Source organism: Pelodiscus sinensis, chromosome 2 (genome assembly GCF_052426305.1).
Source record: "Pelodiscus sinensis isolate ZL-2025 chromosome 2, ASM5242630v1, whole genome shotgun sequence".
NCBI lineage: Eukaryota > Metazoa > Chordata > Testudines > Trionychidae > Pelodiscus > Pelodiscus sinensis.
The window spans coordinates 69,303,339-69,321,913 of NC_143053.1; the positions used below are offsets into that span (position 1 = coordinate 69,303,339).

The 18,575-nt window shown below is 43.6% G+C and overlaps 1 protein-coding gene across 1 annotated transcript in view; it reads left to right on the plus strand.

Annotated features, from left to right (window-relative positions):
- The window catches only part of PXDNL (peroxidasin like), a 109,052-nt gene that overhangs the window by 32,308 nt on the left and 58,169 nt on the right, over positions 1-18,575 (plus strand). Inside the window, 2 exon segments of the mRNA XM_089776000.1 lie at positions 6,304-6,340; positions 15,359-15,509. Of these exon segments, the coding sequence (XP_089632126.1) occupies positions 6,304-6,340; positions 15,359-15,509 (188 nt within the window).

Genomic DNA, 18,575 nt, shown 5'->3' on the forward strand with positions numbered 1-18,575 from the left:
CTGCACACATTTTTCCAAATCCTTTTGATTTTATGATTGATGATTCGTAGCTGTTATTTGATGCACTTTATCTACTGGTCATTGGAGAGAATCCCCCCCCCATTCTTATTAATCATTATCGTATGCATTTTGCTAGCTTATCTTTGAAAACTTCTAGGCTGTATCTACACTGCACCCCTTTTCCGGAAAAGGGATGCAGATTAGACCAGTCGGAATTGCAAATCCGTGGGGGATTTAAATATCAAGTAGGAATAAGAAATCCTCCGGAAAAGGGCTTAGTTTCCAGAGAATCGCATCTAGACTGGCGCTTTTCTCCGGCTTATCCCCAAGACGGAAAAAAGCGGCAGCCATGTAAATGCAAATGCCGCGGGGGATATTTAAATCCCCCGCGGATTTGCAATTCCGACTGGTCTAATCTGCATCCCTTTTCCAGAAAAGGGGTGCAGTGTAGACACAGCCCTAATGTTCTAGATTGGACATATTCCTTAGGAAAAAGTTGGGTACAATGAGGTTGTCTAACTGTTACCTTGCATCTTCTGCAGTCATTTACACTTTCAGTCATTTATAATATTCTAGTATTCCACCCTGATAGAGTTTTCATTGGTATAAATGATACAATATGCAGGACAAGGGTAAATCAGGATCCATGTCTTTGTGCAAGGGACTATTAAGGTTGTGTGGTCATGCATCAAAGTTAGGAAACACCAAAGCTGGGGTTCTATACACACCATGGTGTTGCTTTGTATACTCTTTGCACACATATAAGTAACAATACAAGGGTGGAGAATGATCTTAAGACTGTGGTTCTCAACTGGGGGTCCATGGACCGGTGGTGGTCCATGGTGACTTTTTTGGTGGTCCACAGGAACATTGTCCAAAGTCACACGGCGTGAGCAGGTGCCGCCATTAGCCTTTTTTTACGCCATGTTCACAAGTATGCGGTGCGTCATCCATAGCATCACCTAGGATGCAACCGTTTTGTGTTGCCAGTTACTTCCATCTGAGGCTCTGAGTGTCAGTGTAGCTACTACCGTCGTGCTGAGTGGTTGCTGTGTCGTCTGTCCTGTGCTACATGTGTTGGAGGTGGTCCATGAAAATTTTTTGATTGGCCTGGTGGTCTGTGGACTGAAACGAGTTGAGAACCACTGTCTTAAGATCTTGTAGACTGGATATCACTGAAGATGTAGAACCACTTTTACCACAAGCTGGTGGAACCTCTGCTCACAGCTTCATCTTCAAAATGAAAGGGAAGGAGTAAAATATATATGCTCTTGTTATCTATCACACAAAATATTTGTATGCGCCTTTTCACTTAAAGTGCATGAACGTGCCCTCAATATTTTAAGAATTGAATACTTTTTGCTCAAATTTTTTGAAGACTAAACCATTTGCTTTCCTGAAATTGATGGACGAAGCATCACGAAGGGGACTTCCCTCCAGTAACACGAAGGGGGAAAAATAACAAAAATGAATTTTTCATTTGAAGCATTTAAGCCTGAAATGCTCCTCAGGCCTGTTTAGTTTTAGTAGGGCTTTCTGGAAAACTGTTGTTTTATCCTAACACATTCAGCTGCAGGTACCTTGATTAGTTTACTTTCAACATGATTCAAGAGTCTGTGCCGAAACATGTTACCAGAATGAAAAAATACATTTCCATCCAAGGTCTACTGACAAAGTGATTTTGCAACTTCATGGAAATGCCTTTTATGAAATCCTGTTTCCATTGAACTTAATGATAATTTTACTATTGGCCTCAATGGAGTCAGGCTTTCATCCATCCTGCGGATTTCTAGGCTATAGCCACACTGCATGATTATTCGGAATAAGCTATTCTAAAGAAATACTCTGAATAGCTTATTTAGAAATAGCACATCTACACTACAGGGAAGCTTAGAAATTTGTCTGGAGCACACTCCCCCTTCCCCCTCTCCCCCCCCCCCCATGTGCACGTACCACCTAGATTTAGAGCCCCAGGAAGCACTGGGGAGTATTTACTTTGGCCTGGAGGAGGAGCTATTTAAAAAATAGCAGTGGAGTGTCCACACTACTGGTGCAGTATTCTGAAATAGCTATTTCGGAAGAGGCATTGTTCCTAGTGGAATGAGGTTTGCAAACACTGAAATAAGCCACCCGTTCTTTTGAAATTATTTCAAAATAATGGGCAAGCTCTGTAGACACTTGCATAGTTATTTTGGAATAACGGATGTTATTCTGAAATAAAGTTGCTGTGTAGACGTACCCCCAGAGTCATTTCTAATAGAGAAATATTATTATAATTTTCATTTACCAGACAAGCCGTGCAGAGCTTTGGTGAATAATTTGTATATGAATTATTTCCTATTGAAATTAAACTTGCTCCTAGCGTAAGTTTCATGGTCTCAGATGCTAATTGTTTTGTGATTATAAAGTGTAACCGTGAAGAAATGGGATTAATTCAGAAAAAAAATTGTTCCATATACTTCTAGTTTTCCTGAATGCTAAAAAAAAATATTTAATAGTAGGACTACATTGATAAAATACTTAAATGTACTTTGGTTCAATCAGCTGATCTTCATTCTCATGTAACTTGCTGTTACATAATAATGGTTATATTGATTCTTAAAATAGTACTATTTTTTTTCTTTTTATAGGTTTTTGAATAACAATCAAATCAAGAAGATTTCAATACATGCTTTTGAAGGGCTTGAAAATTTGCACTACCTGTAAGTCACAACAGAAACAAATATTCTAGTAGCAAAGATTAATCATTAACCCTCTCTGTCTGTGACTATTAATATGTGCTTGTTAAGAGGCATCGTCCATCCTGGCTACAAAGCTATCTGTTCACCTGCAGGATATGGTACTTTGTGTGTGTGTGTACATGCTGAATATTGTACTGTCAACATAGCGTACCAGGAATTTTGAATGATACTATTCTTATTTTATAGCATTTGCATGTATAACCCCTCCTGTTTAGTGTGATGTTATTCAGCATAGGGAAAGCCTTGTGACTTCTTACACCACTGTGGGAGGCTAGGCCTGAGGCTCCTTGGGGTGCTCTGCATTATGTATTGTGGGTGTGTTTGCACCTCAGGCCAGACCCACTCAGACAAATCACCAGGAACAGGCTTTATTCTGTAAAAAACATAAAACAGGAAAACAGTACAGCAACCCCTCCTCTCAGCATGCAGCCTGTGTGCTGCTTCTAGCACAGTCCTTGCTGAGACCCTCCTGGGGACAGAGCTTACAGCACACAACACAGCCCCTTACAACATGTTCCAACTCCCACAGTAACAAACCCCACAAAAACTAAGTCCAGGTTCTCCCTTTGTGTCACTTAAACTCCTCTCAGGGTGCTCTATAGCTACAGTGACCATACGCCCCTTTTTTCTGGGACAGTCCCGGATTTAAGGGTTCTGTCCCAGTGTCCCGATAAAGGTGGCAAATGTCCCAGAAAACCTGTTGGGTATTGGCTACAAATGGCACCGCCATTTTCCCCCTCTACAGGACACTGTCACAGATACCCAGCACTAGCACAGCGCAGCAGCAATGCCCCGCCTCCACCCAACACGTAAGCGGCTTCCTTGGTGCTTTGTGCGGGCACCCAGGGCCACTGCCGGTGGCACACAGTGTCCAGAGCTCCATACTCCCCTGCAGCACACACCGCTGTCCAGCACATTGCTCTCCACCCCCACCCCGTGGCCCTTCCCTCCCGCTGCGGGACTGTCAGACTGGCCACACTGCCACCTCCATCCCCAGGTGGCCACCACCACTGCTGGAGGGGGAGGGGGATAAACCCGGCAAGCCACTCCTGGGAGTCCTAGCAGAGACCATACAGAGCTTGGCTGGAGCGCTGCAGAGCAGGGTATATTTGGGCTCTGCCAGTGCGCTCTCTCCACGGCCCTTTCTCTCCCCGCCCCTTCCCACACCTCTGGGAGAGTGGCAGTGCATGGACCCACTTACACAGCTGGGCTCTGCATGGCGGGTCTTGGGGGAGAGGGGGCTCCCTCCCCTCCCCCGTGCTCCTACTAATGGGAACCAAAGTTGGTGCGGGCCCCGCTCCAGGCCCAGCAAGTGGCCCTGCCCCAGAAGCAGCTGGGTCCAGGGCTGCAGGGACTTCTGGGACCCGACCACAGACTCCAGCCCCGCAAACTGGAAGGCAGAAGGTGGGGGAGGAGAAGGGGCTTGTTCTGAGGGGAGGAGGCAGAGCAAGAAAAGAAAGGGGAAGGCACCAAGGGATAGGGTGGAGGCAAGACAAATGCCAGGGGGCCAAGTGGAGACAATAAGGAAAAGGGCAGGAGGCAGGAAGGGAGGTGTCAGTGGGAGGGGGGAGGGTGATTCTGGAAGAGGGGAGGGACGTTGGGGCAAGAGCAGGGAGGGGAAGGTGCTGGGAGAAGGTTTGAAAGGAGGGATGGGCATGAGGAAGGCAAGGATGGACCAAGTCATATGTGAGGGCACAGAGGGGCATGAGGGGAACTGGGGCAGAGGATGGTGAGGGGGTGGGCATCAGGGAAAAAGAGGCAAGGGGGGCAGGGCAGTGAGGGAAAGTGGAGGCATTAGGAAGATGCAGGGGTAAGGAAAGGTGCAGGTGCCAGGGTATTCTGGGGGTGAAGCAGAAGGGCAGACACCTGCAGGGGAGTGACCAGAGCCAGAAGAGAGAGGCGAGGGAGGTGTTAGGAGAGGGGATGAGGAGGGGTAGCTCACATGATCAGAATGGGGCTACTGGAGGAGTGGGCACAGGGGGGAGAGAAGGGCTGGTGCAGGGTGGCAGGTCCCAGGAGGGCTGAGGGGTGTGAGAAGGGCAGGAGTCAGGATAGCAGAGGAGGGTGAGGGGTTGGGATACAGCAGGCACCAGGGGAGCTGATGGATCAAGGGGAAGAGACAGGGCAGCAGAGGGAAAAGGTAGAGGTTTAGAAGATATTTATTAATAACTTGGGTGCCACAGTGGCACATCCAAACAAGCCACATTAACTCAGTACTGGTGCACAACACAAAATTCATTCTGCTCATGGGAGGAAACTCTTAAGGTATGTCTACACTGCCACCCTAGTTCGAACTAGGGTGGCTAATGTAGGCATTCGAAGTTGCAAATGAAGCCCGGGATTTAAATATCCCAGGCTTCATTTGCACCTTGCCGGGCGTCGCCATTTTTAAATCCCCCTTAGTCCGGACTCGGTGCCCGCAGCTACCTGCGGCACGGAGTAGGTAGTTCGAATTAGGCTCTCTAATTCGAACTACTGTTATTCCTTGTGGAACGAGGTGCACCGGTAGTTCGAATTAGAGAGTCTAATTCGAACTACCTACTCCGTGCCGCGTGTAGCCGCGGGCACGGAGTCCGCACTAAGGGGGATTTAAAAATGGCGGCGCCCGGCAAGATGCAAATGAAGCCCGGGATATTTAAATCCCGGGCTTCATTTGCAACTTCGAATGCCTACATTAGCCACCCTAGTTCGAACTAGGGTGGCAGTGTAGACATACCCTTAGAGGGAACGCTTTCCCCAGCCTCTCTGCCTCCCCTCTCCCCACTTAACGTGACACACATTGGGTTAATGCAATTGCAGGATAGTTGCATGAGGTGGGTATGGTGGGGGCCAACCTCATCCCTATTGGTAGGAGGATGGTGGGAAAAGTTCTTAGAGGGGGTCACATGACACAATTTACTTCTGGTCATGTGCCCATCTTGCCCCTGAGAGTGTTACTTCCAGAGGCGTAGCTAATGGGGTCAGGGGCATGGTTAATGGGGATCAGGGGCGTGGTTAACAGGGATCAGGGTGTGTGGCTAATTTTGGTTTGGAAAATATGGTCACCATATCTATAGCCTTTTCTGGTCCTACCTGTAAAAAGCATAAAACAGGCTCACAGTTCAGCAGCCCCTTTTCTCAGCATGCAGCCTATGTGCTGCTTTTAGCACAGGTGCTACTTCTAGCACAGTCCCTGCTGAGACCCTGCTGGGGGCACAGGGTACATCCTGGCAGGAACCAGGAAGTTCTCCCAACATGCTGCAGTTTGTGGTCCACAACTTGTAGTTCCCAGGGCTGCTGCTGAAACACACTGGCCCTTTGGCTACACATGAATTCAAATGACTGCACAGGGTGCAAGAATGTGGAGGATCTGGCCCTCAGTTCGCCAGCGCAGGGCTGTCCTTCTCTTGTTACTTCTTTCATTAGTTTTACTGAAGGTGTAATTTGAATGTCTGACCACAACTGGTAATTCGGTTATTTGAAGAATTTCAGTGTCATTTGTTTTACTTTTTCCTATGTATGTCCCAACAATATATTGTTGTTGAATATTGTTTTTGTCTATAAAAAATGTTCCTTCTTCTAGATTCCATTTGGATTCACAATCATTCGGACAGTTTCAGGTACTTTCATCTGAAAGTTATTTTCATGATACCTTAAGGTTGAATTGTTTGCTATTAAAATTAAACTTGTTCCTGCCAGCATCCATTTCACTGTCTGTGATGATAATTATTTTCTTGTTGAGTGCAACCAATGAGGTTGCAAATGAGACAAATGAGAACAGCCGTAGGGTATCAAGAAAATAGTTTTCAAATGAAATTTCCTACAATTCTCAGTATGATTGTGACTCCAATAACATGATAAATGTTAAAAAATTCATGATACAGATAGTCCTTTCATTAAATCTACATATATAACAATGGCCTTTTAACTATTCAAATAAATAAAGTAAGTAAGTGCCATGTTACCCCCAGCTTTTTGAAATTTTCATTGTACGTTCATTTTCAGACTTCTGATAATTCAAAGTTCGAGGCTTTAGATCAATGTATGTTATGAGGCTTTTGAGTTTGCATAAATATCACACCTTAAATATGCAAAATCCTACAATTTACAGTAAAGCTTTTGTCATTTCCTTATAATGTCAACATATAAGTAAATCTTTAATGCATTCATTTAATTAATAACTTTTATTTACTATTTGGTAAACCTGGGATCTAAGTATTTTATTATTCTATGTTTAAAAGAATGCAGATTCCATTTTTATAATGGCACCTAGGAAACATTATGTTCTAGAGGATCCTAGGAGCACAGTTCCCATCTAATCTCCAATGTGCTGCCCGTATTAGTGAGCAATTGAAGGAGCTGTCTTAGATTTACTGTGCTAGTTTTATGCCATCTAAGATTTCACTTCCTCCAGGGAATCTTTAAGTGAAATATCAGCTGGGTATGCAAAAAATGTGATTGTCAATGACATTGTCATGGTTAATGGAAAGATCTGAGAAATAAAAGGATATAGTCAGAACTTGATAGCAGAAATGAGCCACTATCCAATGAATTCCTAGTGATGGATGTGGAGGCAGAAGAAAAGCTGGTTGTGAATGAAGTTTAGTACTATTACTATTACATACTCATTCATCTAATTACCAGCACTCCTGTGGAAAAGTGAAGGACTGTGGACTTGCTAATCAGTTGTGTCTTTCTCTACAAGCTCAAACATGTTAGCTTTGCTGTAACTCATTTTTTGTTTGTTCCATTTTGCCTCTTCTTGATTCTGACATACGGAAACATCTGATTTTTTTTTTCAGTGTAGTTAAGCCATTTTTTGTCATAACATAACAAACATGGGGGGGGGGGGCGGATATCTGCTCTTATTCAAATTTATGATGCTGAACTAATTTGATGGACTAATTAAACTAATATAAGTGGAGTAAGAATTGAGTAAAGAAGTATCTGGTAGTTCCTCTAATTTTGGAGTTATTTCAAACTTTGGACATCTTCAGTGCAGCTGAAGACAGAATTGAAACATGTATTTGCTCTTCTCTTTCCTTTTCATGGCACCTGGCTAGCAAGAAAGATTATGGCTATTTTTTTCTTCTTAATTCCTTTTAGGGGGGAAAAAAACCCTTCATCCACAAAGCAATCACAGCATGTAGGGTGACAATTCAAAAGAAAACGTTAAAGCTGTCATCTTTTTCCTGCATAATCTTGTTCATTTGACACACTCAGTCTCCACTGGAAGGTTGGAAATTGGATTTATTCATCCAAGTGCTAATCACTGCACTAAACATGTCTCTTCACTTTCCAGACTCAGTGATGATATATTAAATGTTGTTTTTTACAACTGTAATTAAAGTTTTCACAACCACAAGTAACAACATTGAAAATGTACGTTCTGATTTTAATTTGTTTCTGTTCAGTGTAATATGTCTGTTCCCGTGTTACATTTTTGTGAATTTAAACCCTTAGAAGGCAAATATCTATATCAAGATTACTGCCTTCTACAAGTTAGACAAATTTGGGTGTTTCCTTATTTAATTAACACAGTGTCTCCTATAACCTACTCAGTACTAATTTATTTTCCAAGGGTCTTTGGCCCTATTCACTAAAATGTGTACCTGCTTTCATAAATATGGAGAGCCCCTAAAGGAAATTAAGCTTTTACAGAAAGGAAGAATGTCATGTAATGACACTCAGATTTGTCTTGTCAGTGTCCTAAAATTGGTTGGTCTGATGTGTGACTTACCCAAGTTTAGCTAATCAGTCCCAAACACATAACAAATGTGTTTCTCAAATAGGTAACAGTAAAACATTTCTGAAAAATATCCCAAAATGTAACAAGAAGGTTCTCTCCTTTTTTTTCCATTTTACACGTGTAAGTAGAAACTTTAACCAGGTTCATGATTAAAATATAAATAAGAACTCAATCCCAATTGATATTTACTCCTCTGCCAATAAATTTTTAAATGTAATTTGCAGGACTACTGCTGATTGTGTTGATTCCTGAAGACACAAGAGCTCCTGAGCATAAGAATCTCTATTTTTTTCATTTGCCCCCACCAACAACATAATTTGGTGTTGATTTTTAGATCTATAATCACCCATACAAATATTTTTCCTTCTATTTCTTTATTTGGATTATTCTGTGATTCAAAAGCTCTAGTCAGGATCATGTTCCGTCATGCTAAGTGCTGTACAAACAGACAAGGAAACACAGTGTATGCACCTAAGATCTGTCTAATTTGAAGTGAAATGTAATCTGTAAGGCTATGTCTACATTGCTGGGAAAATTCGGAAAAAGATATGCAAATTGTTCATCTTTTTCTGTTTTTTTCCAAAAAAGGCTTTTCTGAATTTGGCCTGTCTACAGAGAGCCAAATTTCAGAAAAAACTCCTCTTCCGGAACATCTCTTATTCCTCTCACCTCTGCTTTTATGAGAAACTATTCCGAAAAAGCGGACACGTTCCTTGGAAGTGGCAGAGCTTTTCCAGGACACCTTTTCCGGGTATCCCAGAAAAGCTCTGCAGTCTAGATATAGCCTAAGTGTGGCACATGTTAGAAGAAAAATGGGAAAAGAGGATAAGGGAAACATCAATAAGATCACATAGTTATCCTGGTTAGTTATTGTACAACTTGATGATGATATATATTTTGACTCTGGAAAATTAAATGCATTAAAAAAAACCCCAATATGTAGAACATATATCCCTGGGTATATAAGACCATACAGGTACCCTTCAGCATAGTAGTCACTGGTAGGCTAATATTTTGTAAGCATCACAGCACAGGTAGGCCTTTGTATGGAGAGGCTATAGGTCTTCCGGATTAGGCCAAGGAATTCATTCGAAAGATAAAGGGCAGCATGGCAGTATTGTGCTGTCTGGGGTGGTTCAAAACGGAGAGTACCTGCTGTGACATTACACCCCATATTCTTCACAGTGATATCAGTATAAGATAACATAATGTATGTTATGCAATATAGGTCTGATGAAGTGTCTTTGAAAATGTTATGATTTGTTAAATATTTGTATGCATGTATCATTTTTGTATTTGATGTTGGGAAAATTGACTATATATCTGTAATTCAAATGTAGTTAAATCTGGGGAACACCCACTAGACAAGATGCTTTGTGGGGAAGTGCTTAGTCAAGGCGTGGACCGTAAGGAAAAAACAATAGGCCTTAGGAGAGGCTTATCTCCCACTTGTGGATCCTTCCTGAGAATGCTACAGACAGGCTCCAAGTAATGGGTCCTATGATTTTACAAAGACATGTAATGTGACCACATGATTTTAGACTCCATCTAGGGATGTCAGTGTTTTCCCACAGACTACTCTGGGGGCCAAGCTTTAAAACAAAGGGTTCCCACCATGTGCAAAAGCTGTATATGACAGAGAGTGACATCATCTGGTGTTCTTTGCTCCCCACCTAAGAAGACTCCCAAGTAACAAAGGAAACAGCTGAGGAACAAAGACTGAATTGAAGAAAATCCTGGAACTAAGTTAATGGGATTTTTAGCCTGTGAGGGAGATTCCAAGCTATTAGCAAGTGCAGCTTGTCCCTTTAAGAATTGTCAGCCTGCTTGCATTAGCTCTTCCGTTAGGAATAGTAGACTCTCACCCTAGCTTTTAGTATATTAAGTTTAATTTGCTTTTCTTGTTTATTTGCTATGTAATCTGCTTTGATCTGTGGCTACTACTTACAATCACTTACAAATCTATCTTTTGTAGTTAAACTTCTTTTTTGCTTTGCCTAACCAGAGGGTGGGAATTGTAATCAAGGAGAAAAGGCTGTTGCATATTCCTCTCCAGGCTGAGAGAGGAAATTGTAGGAGCTTACATGGCACAGTTCCCTGTGAAGTGCAAAACAACAGGGTGACGGAGTGAGAATGTAGCCAAATAGCTAGTTGGGGAAGGAGGCGAAAAAGTGGGAAGTAAAGGAAAGTGCAGCTTCTGCAATGTAAAATTGTATCCTCCTCAATCTGCTCCAGCCTCCCTCCCCTCAGCTTCATGATTCCCCCCAGCCTGATCCCCTGCATTGCCCCATGCCCCTCAGTGCAACTCATATTCCCTCCCATCCTGCCCTCCCGCAGCCTGATCCCCTGTATCACCCCATGCCCCTCAGTTCAGCCCCTGCCCCCTTCCATTCTGCCCCCGCGTCCTCCTTCACCCCGTCATAGCTAATTCCCCATTCTGGCACAATTAATGCAGAAGTGGGGACCCACAAAAACAACTCCAAAACCTTATCTTTCCAGGCTTTGGTATAAAACTCCCCCCCTCCCATCCTAAAAACCTAGATTTTGGGGATAAAAATCCGCTGCCACCATCAAATGCTTTTGTACCTATAAACAGGAGTGGACACTTGAAACCAACCCCAGAGCACCCCAATCTCTTCTCTCCAAAGAGCTTGAAAAAATAAAGAGAAAATATAAACTGCAGTCTGTGGTAGCTGCCCTCTAGTCAGAGGCATGCAGATCCCACAGACAGATTTTCCAGGACACAGAACTGAACCAATTCCAGGTTAATAAAAAAGAAATAACTTTATTATCACAATACTCCTGTTACAAGCATAGTTGGATTGGCTTGATGGTAAGAGCCACCAGTTAATAAACTCATGGGAAATTTTCTCATGGCTCAAAACTTAGTTACAAAAGAGGGAAACCCCATTTCTAACAGCACAGACATCAGATTCACATTCCCAAACCATAAAACAATAAAACCTAACAGATGTATCTAGACTTTACCCTACTTACACATTTTGAAGAGTCTTTTTCTTGGAGAAACAAAAGACAGGACTATGCAGCACTTTAAAGACTAACAAGATGGTTTATTAGGTGATGAGCTTTGGTGGGCCAGACCCACTTCCTCAGATCAATTTGTGGAAGAAAATTGGCACGACCATATATACCAAAGTGATACAATCAAAAAAAAGTGAACACATATAAAATTGACAAATCAGATTTTAGAACGGGGGAGAGGGGAAGGGGAGTGGTCAGGGGAGAAGGTTAGTATCTGTGAGGTAATGATATTAGGGGTGATAATTGGGGAAGCTATCTTTGTAATGGATGAGATAATTAGCATCTTTGTTAAGGCCCATACGTAAAGTGTCAAATTTAAGCATGAATGACAGTTCTGAGGCTTCTCTTTGAAGGCTGGAGTTAAAATCTCTTTGAAGCAATTTGCATGTTTTAAGGTCACTGGGAGAATGGTCAGTCTGGTTAAAATGGCAAGCAATGATTTTCTCTCTGTGAGAGGGCCTGATATCTGTTTTATGTGCATTGATTCTTTGGCGAAGTGTCTGAGAAGTTTGTATCAAACCAGCTGACAAAGGGGGTGCTGTGGTCATTATGAATAAGCCTGACTATGACCAGGAGGCAACTAGACAACTCTCCAACACCACATTTTAGAAATCTCTCTCCTCTGATCCCACTTCAGAATACCAAAAGAAACTACACTGTCTCCTTAAAGAACTCATCACCTAATAAACCATCTTGTTAGTCTTTAAAATGCTGCATAGTCCTGTCTTTTGTTTCAGCTAAACCAGACTAACACGGCTGCATCTCTATCACTTTTCTTGGAGAGAGACATGTCCTTTGTCTCCCTCCGTATCTAGAGCAAACTGAGTCAGAGACAAAGGAGGGAAAACCCCAAAATTCCTTTGTCTCAGTTTGAAATCCCTATCTGCATTTCTGTTGGCTGCCTGCTGCCTGGCTAGGTACAGTTAACCCCTTAGTCCCTAGGCTGCTGGCTAACCCTCATGGTCATGACAACTCTCCCTTCCCCCCCACCCCACATCCCTGTGTTCCCAGAGTCTCACCAGCAGAACAGCAGCACTGGGACTTGCAGGCTCTGGAGAGCATCACTGGGGCGAGGAGGGGGAAGGTGCAGAGTCTATTCCTTGCCTGGCCTAGCCCTTGGCCTGCAGGCAGCAGCACTGAAGCAAGCAGAGCCCAGGGCCATGCAGGGCTGGCACTGGGGAAGGTGGCTCTATGACTCTGCACACAGCCCACAGGGGAACAGTGCAGTGTAGCCCTGTGCCCTGTGTGCCACTTGTGTCAGCCGCCCAGCCCCTCCCGGAGCAGAAGGCAAGAGTTGGGTCCCGCACGTGCTTTTGTACACGTGCCTCTTCCCCCATCCCTGCCTGCAAGCTAACAAAGAGGGGAAGTCACTCACGCTGCTGCCCCTGTTTGATCCAGCCCAGCTGGAGCGCGGCGCAGCTTCGCAGGCTAGCTGTCAGCCTCCTGAGGCTGCGCCAGCTGGCTGCGACGATCGACCCCTAGGGGAGCCACAATCAACCAGTGGATCATGATTGAGCAGTTGGTGACCACAGAGCTAACGGAACAAGGACAGAATGGTTAAAGACTCTCCGGTGGGTAAACTGGGCCAGGTGACCTTTGAATAGGGTTGAAGAGCTGCTCTGTTCCGGACTAGTTTTACGCTGGGTTTTTGAGAAGAACTGTTTTTACTAGAAGGGATCTGCAAGATGTGGCCTTTGTATATGAATAATTCTCGTAGAAATTCAAACAAGTGAGAGAGTGTCTGGTGTGAGATTACATTATTGCAGCTGTACTTTGCAAAATTCAAGAGAGAAATTGTTTCAAAAGATCTGTTTGTATAAGCGGCAGATTCCTTTCATTTCCCTTTAAATATTAATTTGAGATTTTTGGTGCTTTTTATTAGCACAAAACATTTTCATGTTTGTTTCTGCAGAGAGGACGTTAGCAAGCATTGCAAAAGTAGCTCTCAGTCACTTTGATTTGCAGTTAAGTCAATTCACTTTCTCTTCATTCAACAAATAGTTGCACACACTCTTTGACTTTGTCTGCCTTACAGATGTTTTGCAGCAGATGCAGCATATGCCAACAGGAGTTTTCCCTGTCGACATAGCATCTCCCCAGTGACATTAACTCTGCAGACAGATGCTCTCCTCTGTTGACACAGCTGCATCTACACTGGGGTTTTTGCTGGCATGGCTATTTCACTGGGGTGGTTATGTTTTTTCACACGTCTGACCAACACACATATGTTGACAAAACTTTGTAACTACAGCCAGAGATTATGCCACACTTTTGTCATGTAGTTCTGGCCTTTGTTGTGAATAGTTTTACATGCAATGTGCTGTCCTATAGTCAAGTGTGTTTTCATTTAGCCAGGAGGTATTTTTAGTACTGGTGATTATCTTGGTATATAATGTTCACACACTTTTATGTTTATTTTCTGCATTTGTCAGAATACTTTAAATCAAGATTTCTTAGATTATGAGACTACCCTCCTTTGGGGGGACTGTCTTCTTCAGAGCAAATGTAGTCTGATCAAAGGGAAGCAAAAGAGGAATTTACTGTGTGTGTTTCTACTTAAGAAGCAGAAAAAGCAGGAATCCTATTTCCAACATACTAGAGGCAAGTTCTTCATCATAGCATTTTTACAAACTGGAAACTCACTTAGAAATAGTAACTATGCCAGTACATGATGCTGAAGGACAAAAATAGGGAGAGAAGAGAGGAAAAGGGGGAAAAGAGGTAGTTGAGAGAGGAAAAATTGAAGGCAAGAAAGTTTTAAAAAGATTCTTTAAAATTTGCTGGTAGACAGGATGGAAAGAAATTGGAGTCTTATAAACCTTTCAGTATATGAATTTGGTTTTGTGTTTTTGTATGATTTTGGCTAGAACTCACTTGCTTGGAGGGGAAGCATGGAATAAATGACAGACAAGTAAACTGCCTCCCGGGAAAGTGGTAAACTGCCTCCTAAGAAAAGTTTATTCCACAACATCCTGTTCCTAGATACTACTCTTGGGAGACTATATCTACCATGATAGAAGACATACAAAGTAATATACAAGGGTATGTCTACACTAGCTCATTAATTCGAGCTAGGTAGGCAAATCAGGCAACCGGAGTTGCAAATGAAGCCCAGGATTTAAATATCCCAGGCTTTATTTGCATGTTCCCGAGCGGGCACCATTTTTAAATCCCCCTTAGTTGGAACAAACTGCCCGCAGCTACACGCGGCAGTTTAAAGTGAATCCGAACTAAATCCTTAGTTCGGGTTAACTGTTACATCTCATTCCATGAGGAGTGACAGTTAATCTGAACTAAGGATTTAGTTCGGATTAACTTCTGACTGCTGCGTGTAGCCGCGGGCAGTTCGTTCGAACTAAGGGGGATTTAAAAATGGCACCCGCTCGGGAACATGCAAATGAAGCCTGGGATATTTAAATCCCAGGCTTCATTTGAAAGTTTGAATGCCTACATTAGCCACCCTAGTTTGAACTAGGGGGCTAGTGAAGACATACCCCCACTTACCATATTAGATCAGACCAATTATCTGTGTGGTCCATTAGCTTGTGGTCCATCCAACTGTAGCCAGTACCAGTTTCTTCTGTGGAAGGAGGAAGGTTAGTAGGAAAAACCTTTCTATGGATATTTTTTCCTGACACCCATCAATGGAAAGCTGGCTTATAGCATGCAGCATACAGCTTTATAATGTAACATGGCATTACATATTCTTTATGGGAATATACAATTGAATATGAGATAATTGGAATATGTTTTGTGAGATACTACATTTCAGATCTCATTGGAAAGCTATTGATTTACTGAATATGTTTATCCTATTTGTATGTGTGTATCATTTCTGTATCTGAAGTTGGGGATATTGACTGTAGGTTTATCATCAATGTGTTCATGTTAGAAAAAGCCTATTATCAGTCTATCAGGTACAACCATGAAGAAGCCAGACACAGAGCTAATGGTCCATTAACAATAGACGATGAACTGTGTGAGAACTTGGTTTTCCTGTAAGCATGAGGATCAGTCCATACGAAATTGCTACTGGCTCTGCAACAGCCTATGAACATGTCACCTGATACTGGAGCCCACCTTGTTTTCTATAATTTTCTATAAGAGTTTGGGAGGGGATCAAACTAGGAATGTTAAGTTAATTGAATTGTCGATTAACCTCATGAATTCTTATTGGATACTCAACTATTCTGTAGTCCCCGGGGATGGGGCCAGCAGCCATCTTGAGGACCCCCTGGCCACTCCATGCTGCTGCCTCTGTATCAGAGGCAGCAGCGAGGAGTGCCAGGTGAGAGCTGGTCCACTAGGGGAGCTGGTTTAAAAAACAGCTCCTTGAGGACTGACTGCCTGTCGCCCTGTGCTGCTGCTTCTGATACGAAGGCAGCAGAACAGGGTGGCAGCAGCCCCTGCCTAAGGGGGTGGGTCTGAGCTCCTGGACCCGGTGTGAGCCAGAACTGAGCTGGGCTGCCTGCCCACCCAGCACCTTAATACACTTTAAATGCAGAGCTGCAGCAGGGTTAGGTCCCAGACCCATTGCAAGCCGGGACTGAGCTGGGCTGCTAGCCACCCTGCTAAAATATGTACTGGCACAGAAAAGAGAGAAATCATAGAATCATAGAATAATAGGACTGGAAGGGACCTCAAGAGGTCATCGAGTCCAGCCCCCTGCCCTCAAGGCAGGATCAAGCTCCGTCTACACCATCCCTGACAGATGTCTATCTAACCTGTTCTTAAATATCTCCAGAGAGGGAGATTCCACCACCTCCCTTGGCAGTTTATTCCAATATTTGACCACCCTGACAGTTAGGAATTTTTTCCTAATGTCCAATCTAAACCTCCCCTGCTGCACTTTAAGCCCATTACTCCTTGTCCTGTCCTCAGAAACCAAGAGGAACAAATTTTCTCCTTCCTCCTTGTGACACCCTTTTAGATATTTGAAAACCGCTATCATGTCCCCCCTTAATCTTCTTTTTTCCAAACTAAACAAGCCCAGTTCATGAAGCCTGGCTTCATAGGTCATGTTCTCTAAACCTTTAATCATTCTTGTCGCTCTTCTCTGTACCCTTTCCAATTTCTCCACATCTTTCTTGAAATGTGGTGCCCAGAACTGGACGTATGTAATCTTCAGCATTAACCTATAAGCTTTTGCTTATTGGTTAATCAGTTAATCGACTACACTATTACAGCCCTAGATCAAACTTAGAACACAGGATTCCCAATTTTGCAAATCCTATTTAAGGGTGATGAGTGAGCTAATCCAGGTCATTAGTTCTCTCCTGGGACTCCACCCAAGATGAAAATACTGAACTGGGGGAAGAGATTGGAAAGGTTCTCTGGTTTGTGAAGATTATTAGAACAACTTTGAAGCTGAGATATTACATGTAATTAGTGTATTAAGCTTAGCTTGAATATTCTATTTTGCTTAGTAACCTACTTTGTTCTGTGTTCTGTCTCTTATGACCACTTAAATACTACCTTTTATATGTAATACAATCACTTTTATTAATTATTTGCACTGGGTTTTTTAATAGTGACCTGGGAGAAGGGGCAAGGAGTCTTTGCATCTCTCTTTTCCTTGCAAAAGAGGGTGAATTTTCTGAGCTTATGCTGTATATATCTCCGTATACAGCCATGGCCAACCCACAGCTTGCAAGCCTCATGTGGCTCTTGCCCCCCCCAAAAGTGCGGCTCATGAAGCCACTCCTGCGCCCCCCCCCCCAATGGCCTCTGCCCCTCAACAGCTCCTTTCCCCGGCTTCCCTGTGCTTACCAGGTCGGAGCTACAAGGTTTAAAAAATGGAACTCAAGATTGTGGCCATCTTAAAGGGGCCTCCTTTTTAAAAATTTTATTTGTTTTTTCTCGGCAATTCTGCTGCCGTTTTGGCTTTCTTTGTTAATGGAAAAAAAAACAACAAATGGTCTGGTAGCACTTTATAAACTAACAGAGCACTATAAAGTGCTACCAGATCATTTGGGATTTTTTTCTGTAACAGACTAACTTGGCTACCCCCTGAAGCTTTGTTAAATGGGTTGACCTCCCCTGCTGTACAGCATAAGAGGCATATTTCTGGGTTTCATCTCCCACTGGGACAAGTCTCTTTCGCTGGGCCTTCACAGAGCTGAGCTGATGTTCTAATCATGTGTCGATTCATTAATCTTTTAGCCTAAATTGTACAGTTTGAGTAGACGAAGGATTGCCACTGTAACTGTATTTAAATTTAGATAGTTAAGAGTAAAAAAAGGAAATGCTAACATTAGGAAGTGAAATACTCATAATTCAGCAAGTCAGTGAGTGAATTAATTCTTGCATTTGCTTTTCACATTTTCACCCAAATATTTGCATAAATTTGAAGGTTGAATTCAAAGTTTGCTTGTTCAAGTGTATACAGAAACTTAGTTTAGAAGATGCTTATGGAAATATTTGTACCAGAAGCGATCAGTGGATCAGATAGAACAGCATATACAGGCAGTCCCTGGGTTACATACAAGATAGGGACTGTAAGTTGAATCTGTATGTAAGTCGGAACTGGCGTCCAGATTCAGTTTCAACAGCGGCTGAATCTGGACGCCAGTTCTGACTTACATACAGATTCAACTTAAGAACCCCAGGCATCCCCAAGTCAGCTGCTGCTGAAACTGATCAGCGGCTGATTCCAGGAAGCCCCGGGGCAGGGGCTTCCTGTAGTCAGCCACTGGTCAGTTTCAGCAGCGGCTGACTTGGGGACGCCTGGGGCAGAGCAGCTGGGGTGCTGCTGGGTTGGTCCAGTAGTGCCGCTCCTCGGCGCTACTGGACCACCCCAGCAGCACCCCAGCTGCTCTGCCCCAGGCGTCCTGATTCAGCCGCTGCTGAAACTGACCAGCAGTGGCTGAATCAGGACGCCTGGGGCAGAGCAGCTGGGGTGCTGTCGGGTTGGTCCAGTAGCGCCCAGAGCGGTGCTACGGGACCAACCGGCAGCGCCCCAGCTGCTGTACCACAGGCGTCCGGAGCAAAGCCGCGGAGCATGGGGGCAGCGGGACAGCCCAGATGCGCCGTGGCTGTCCTGCTGCCCCCAGGCTCTGCGGCTT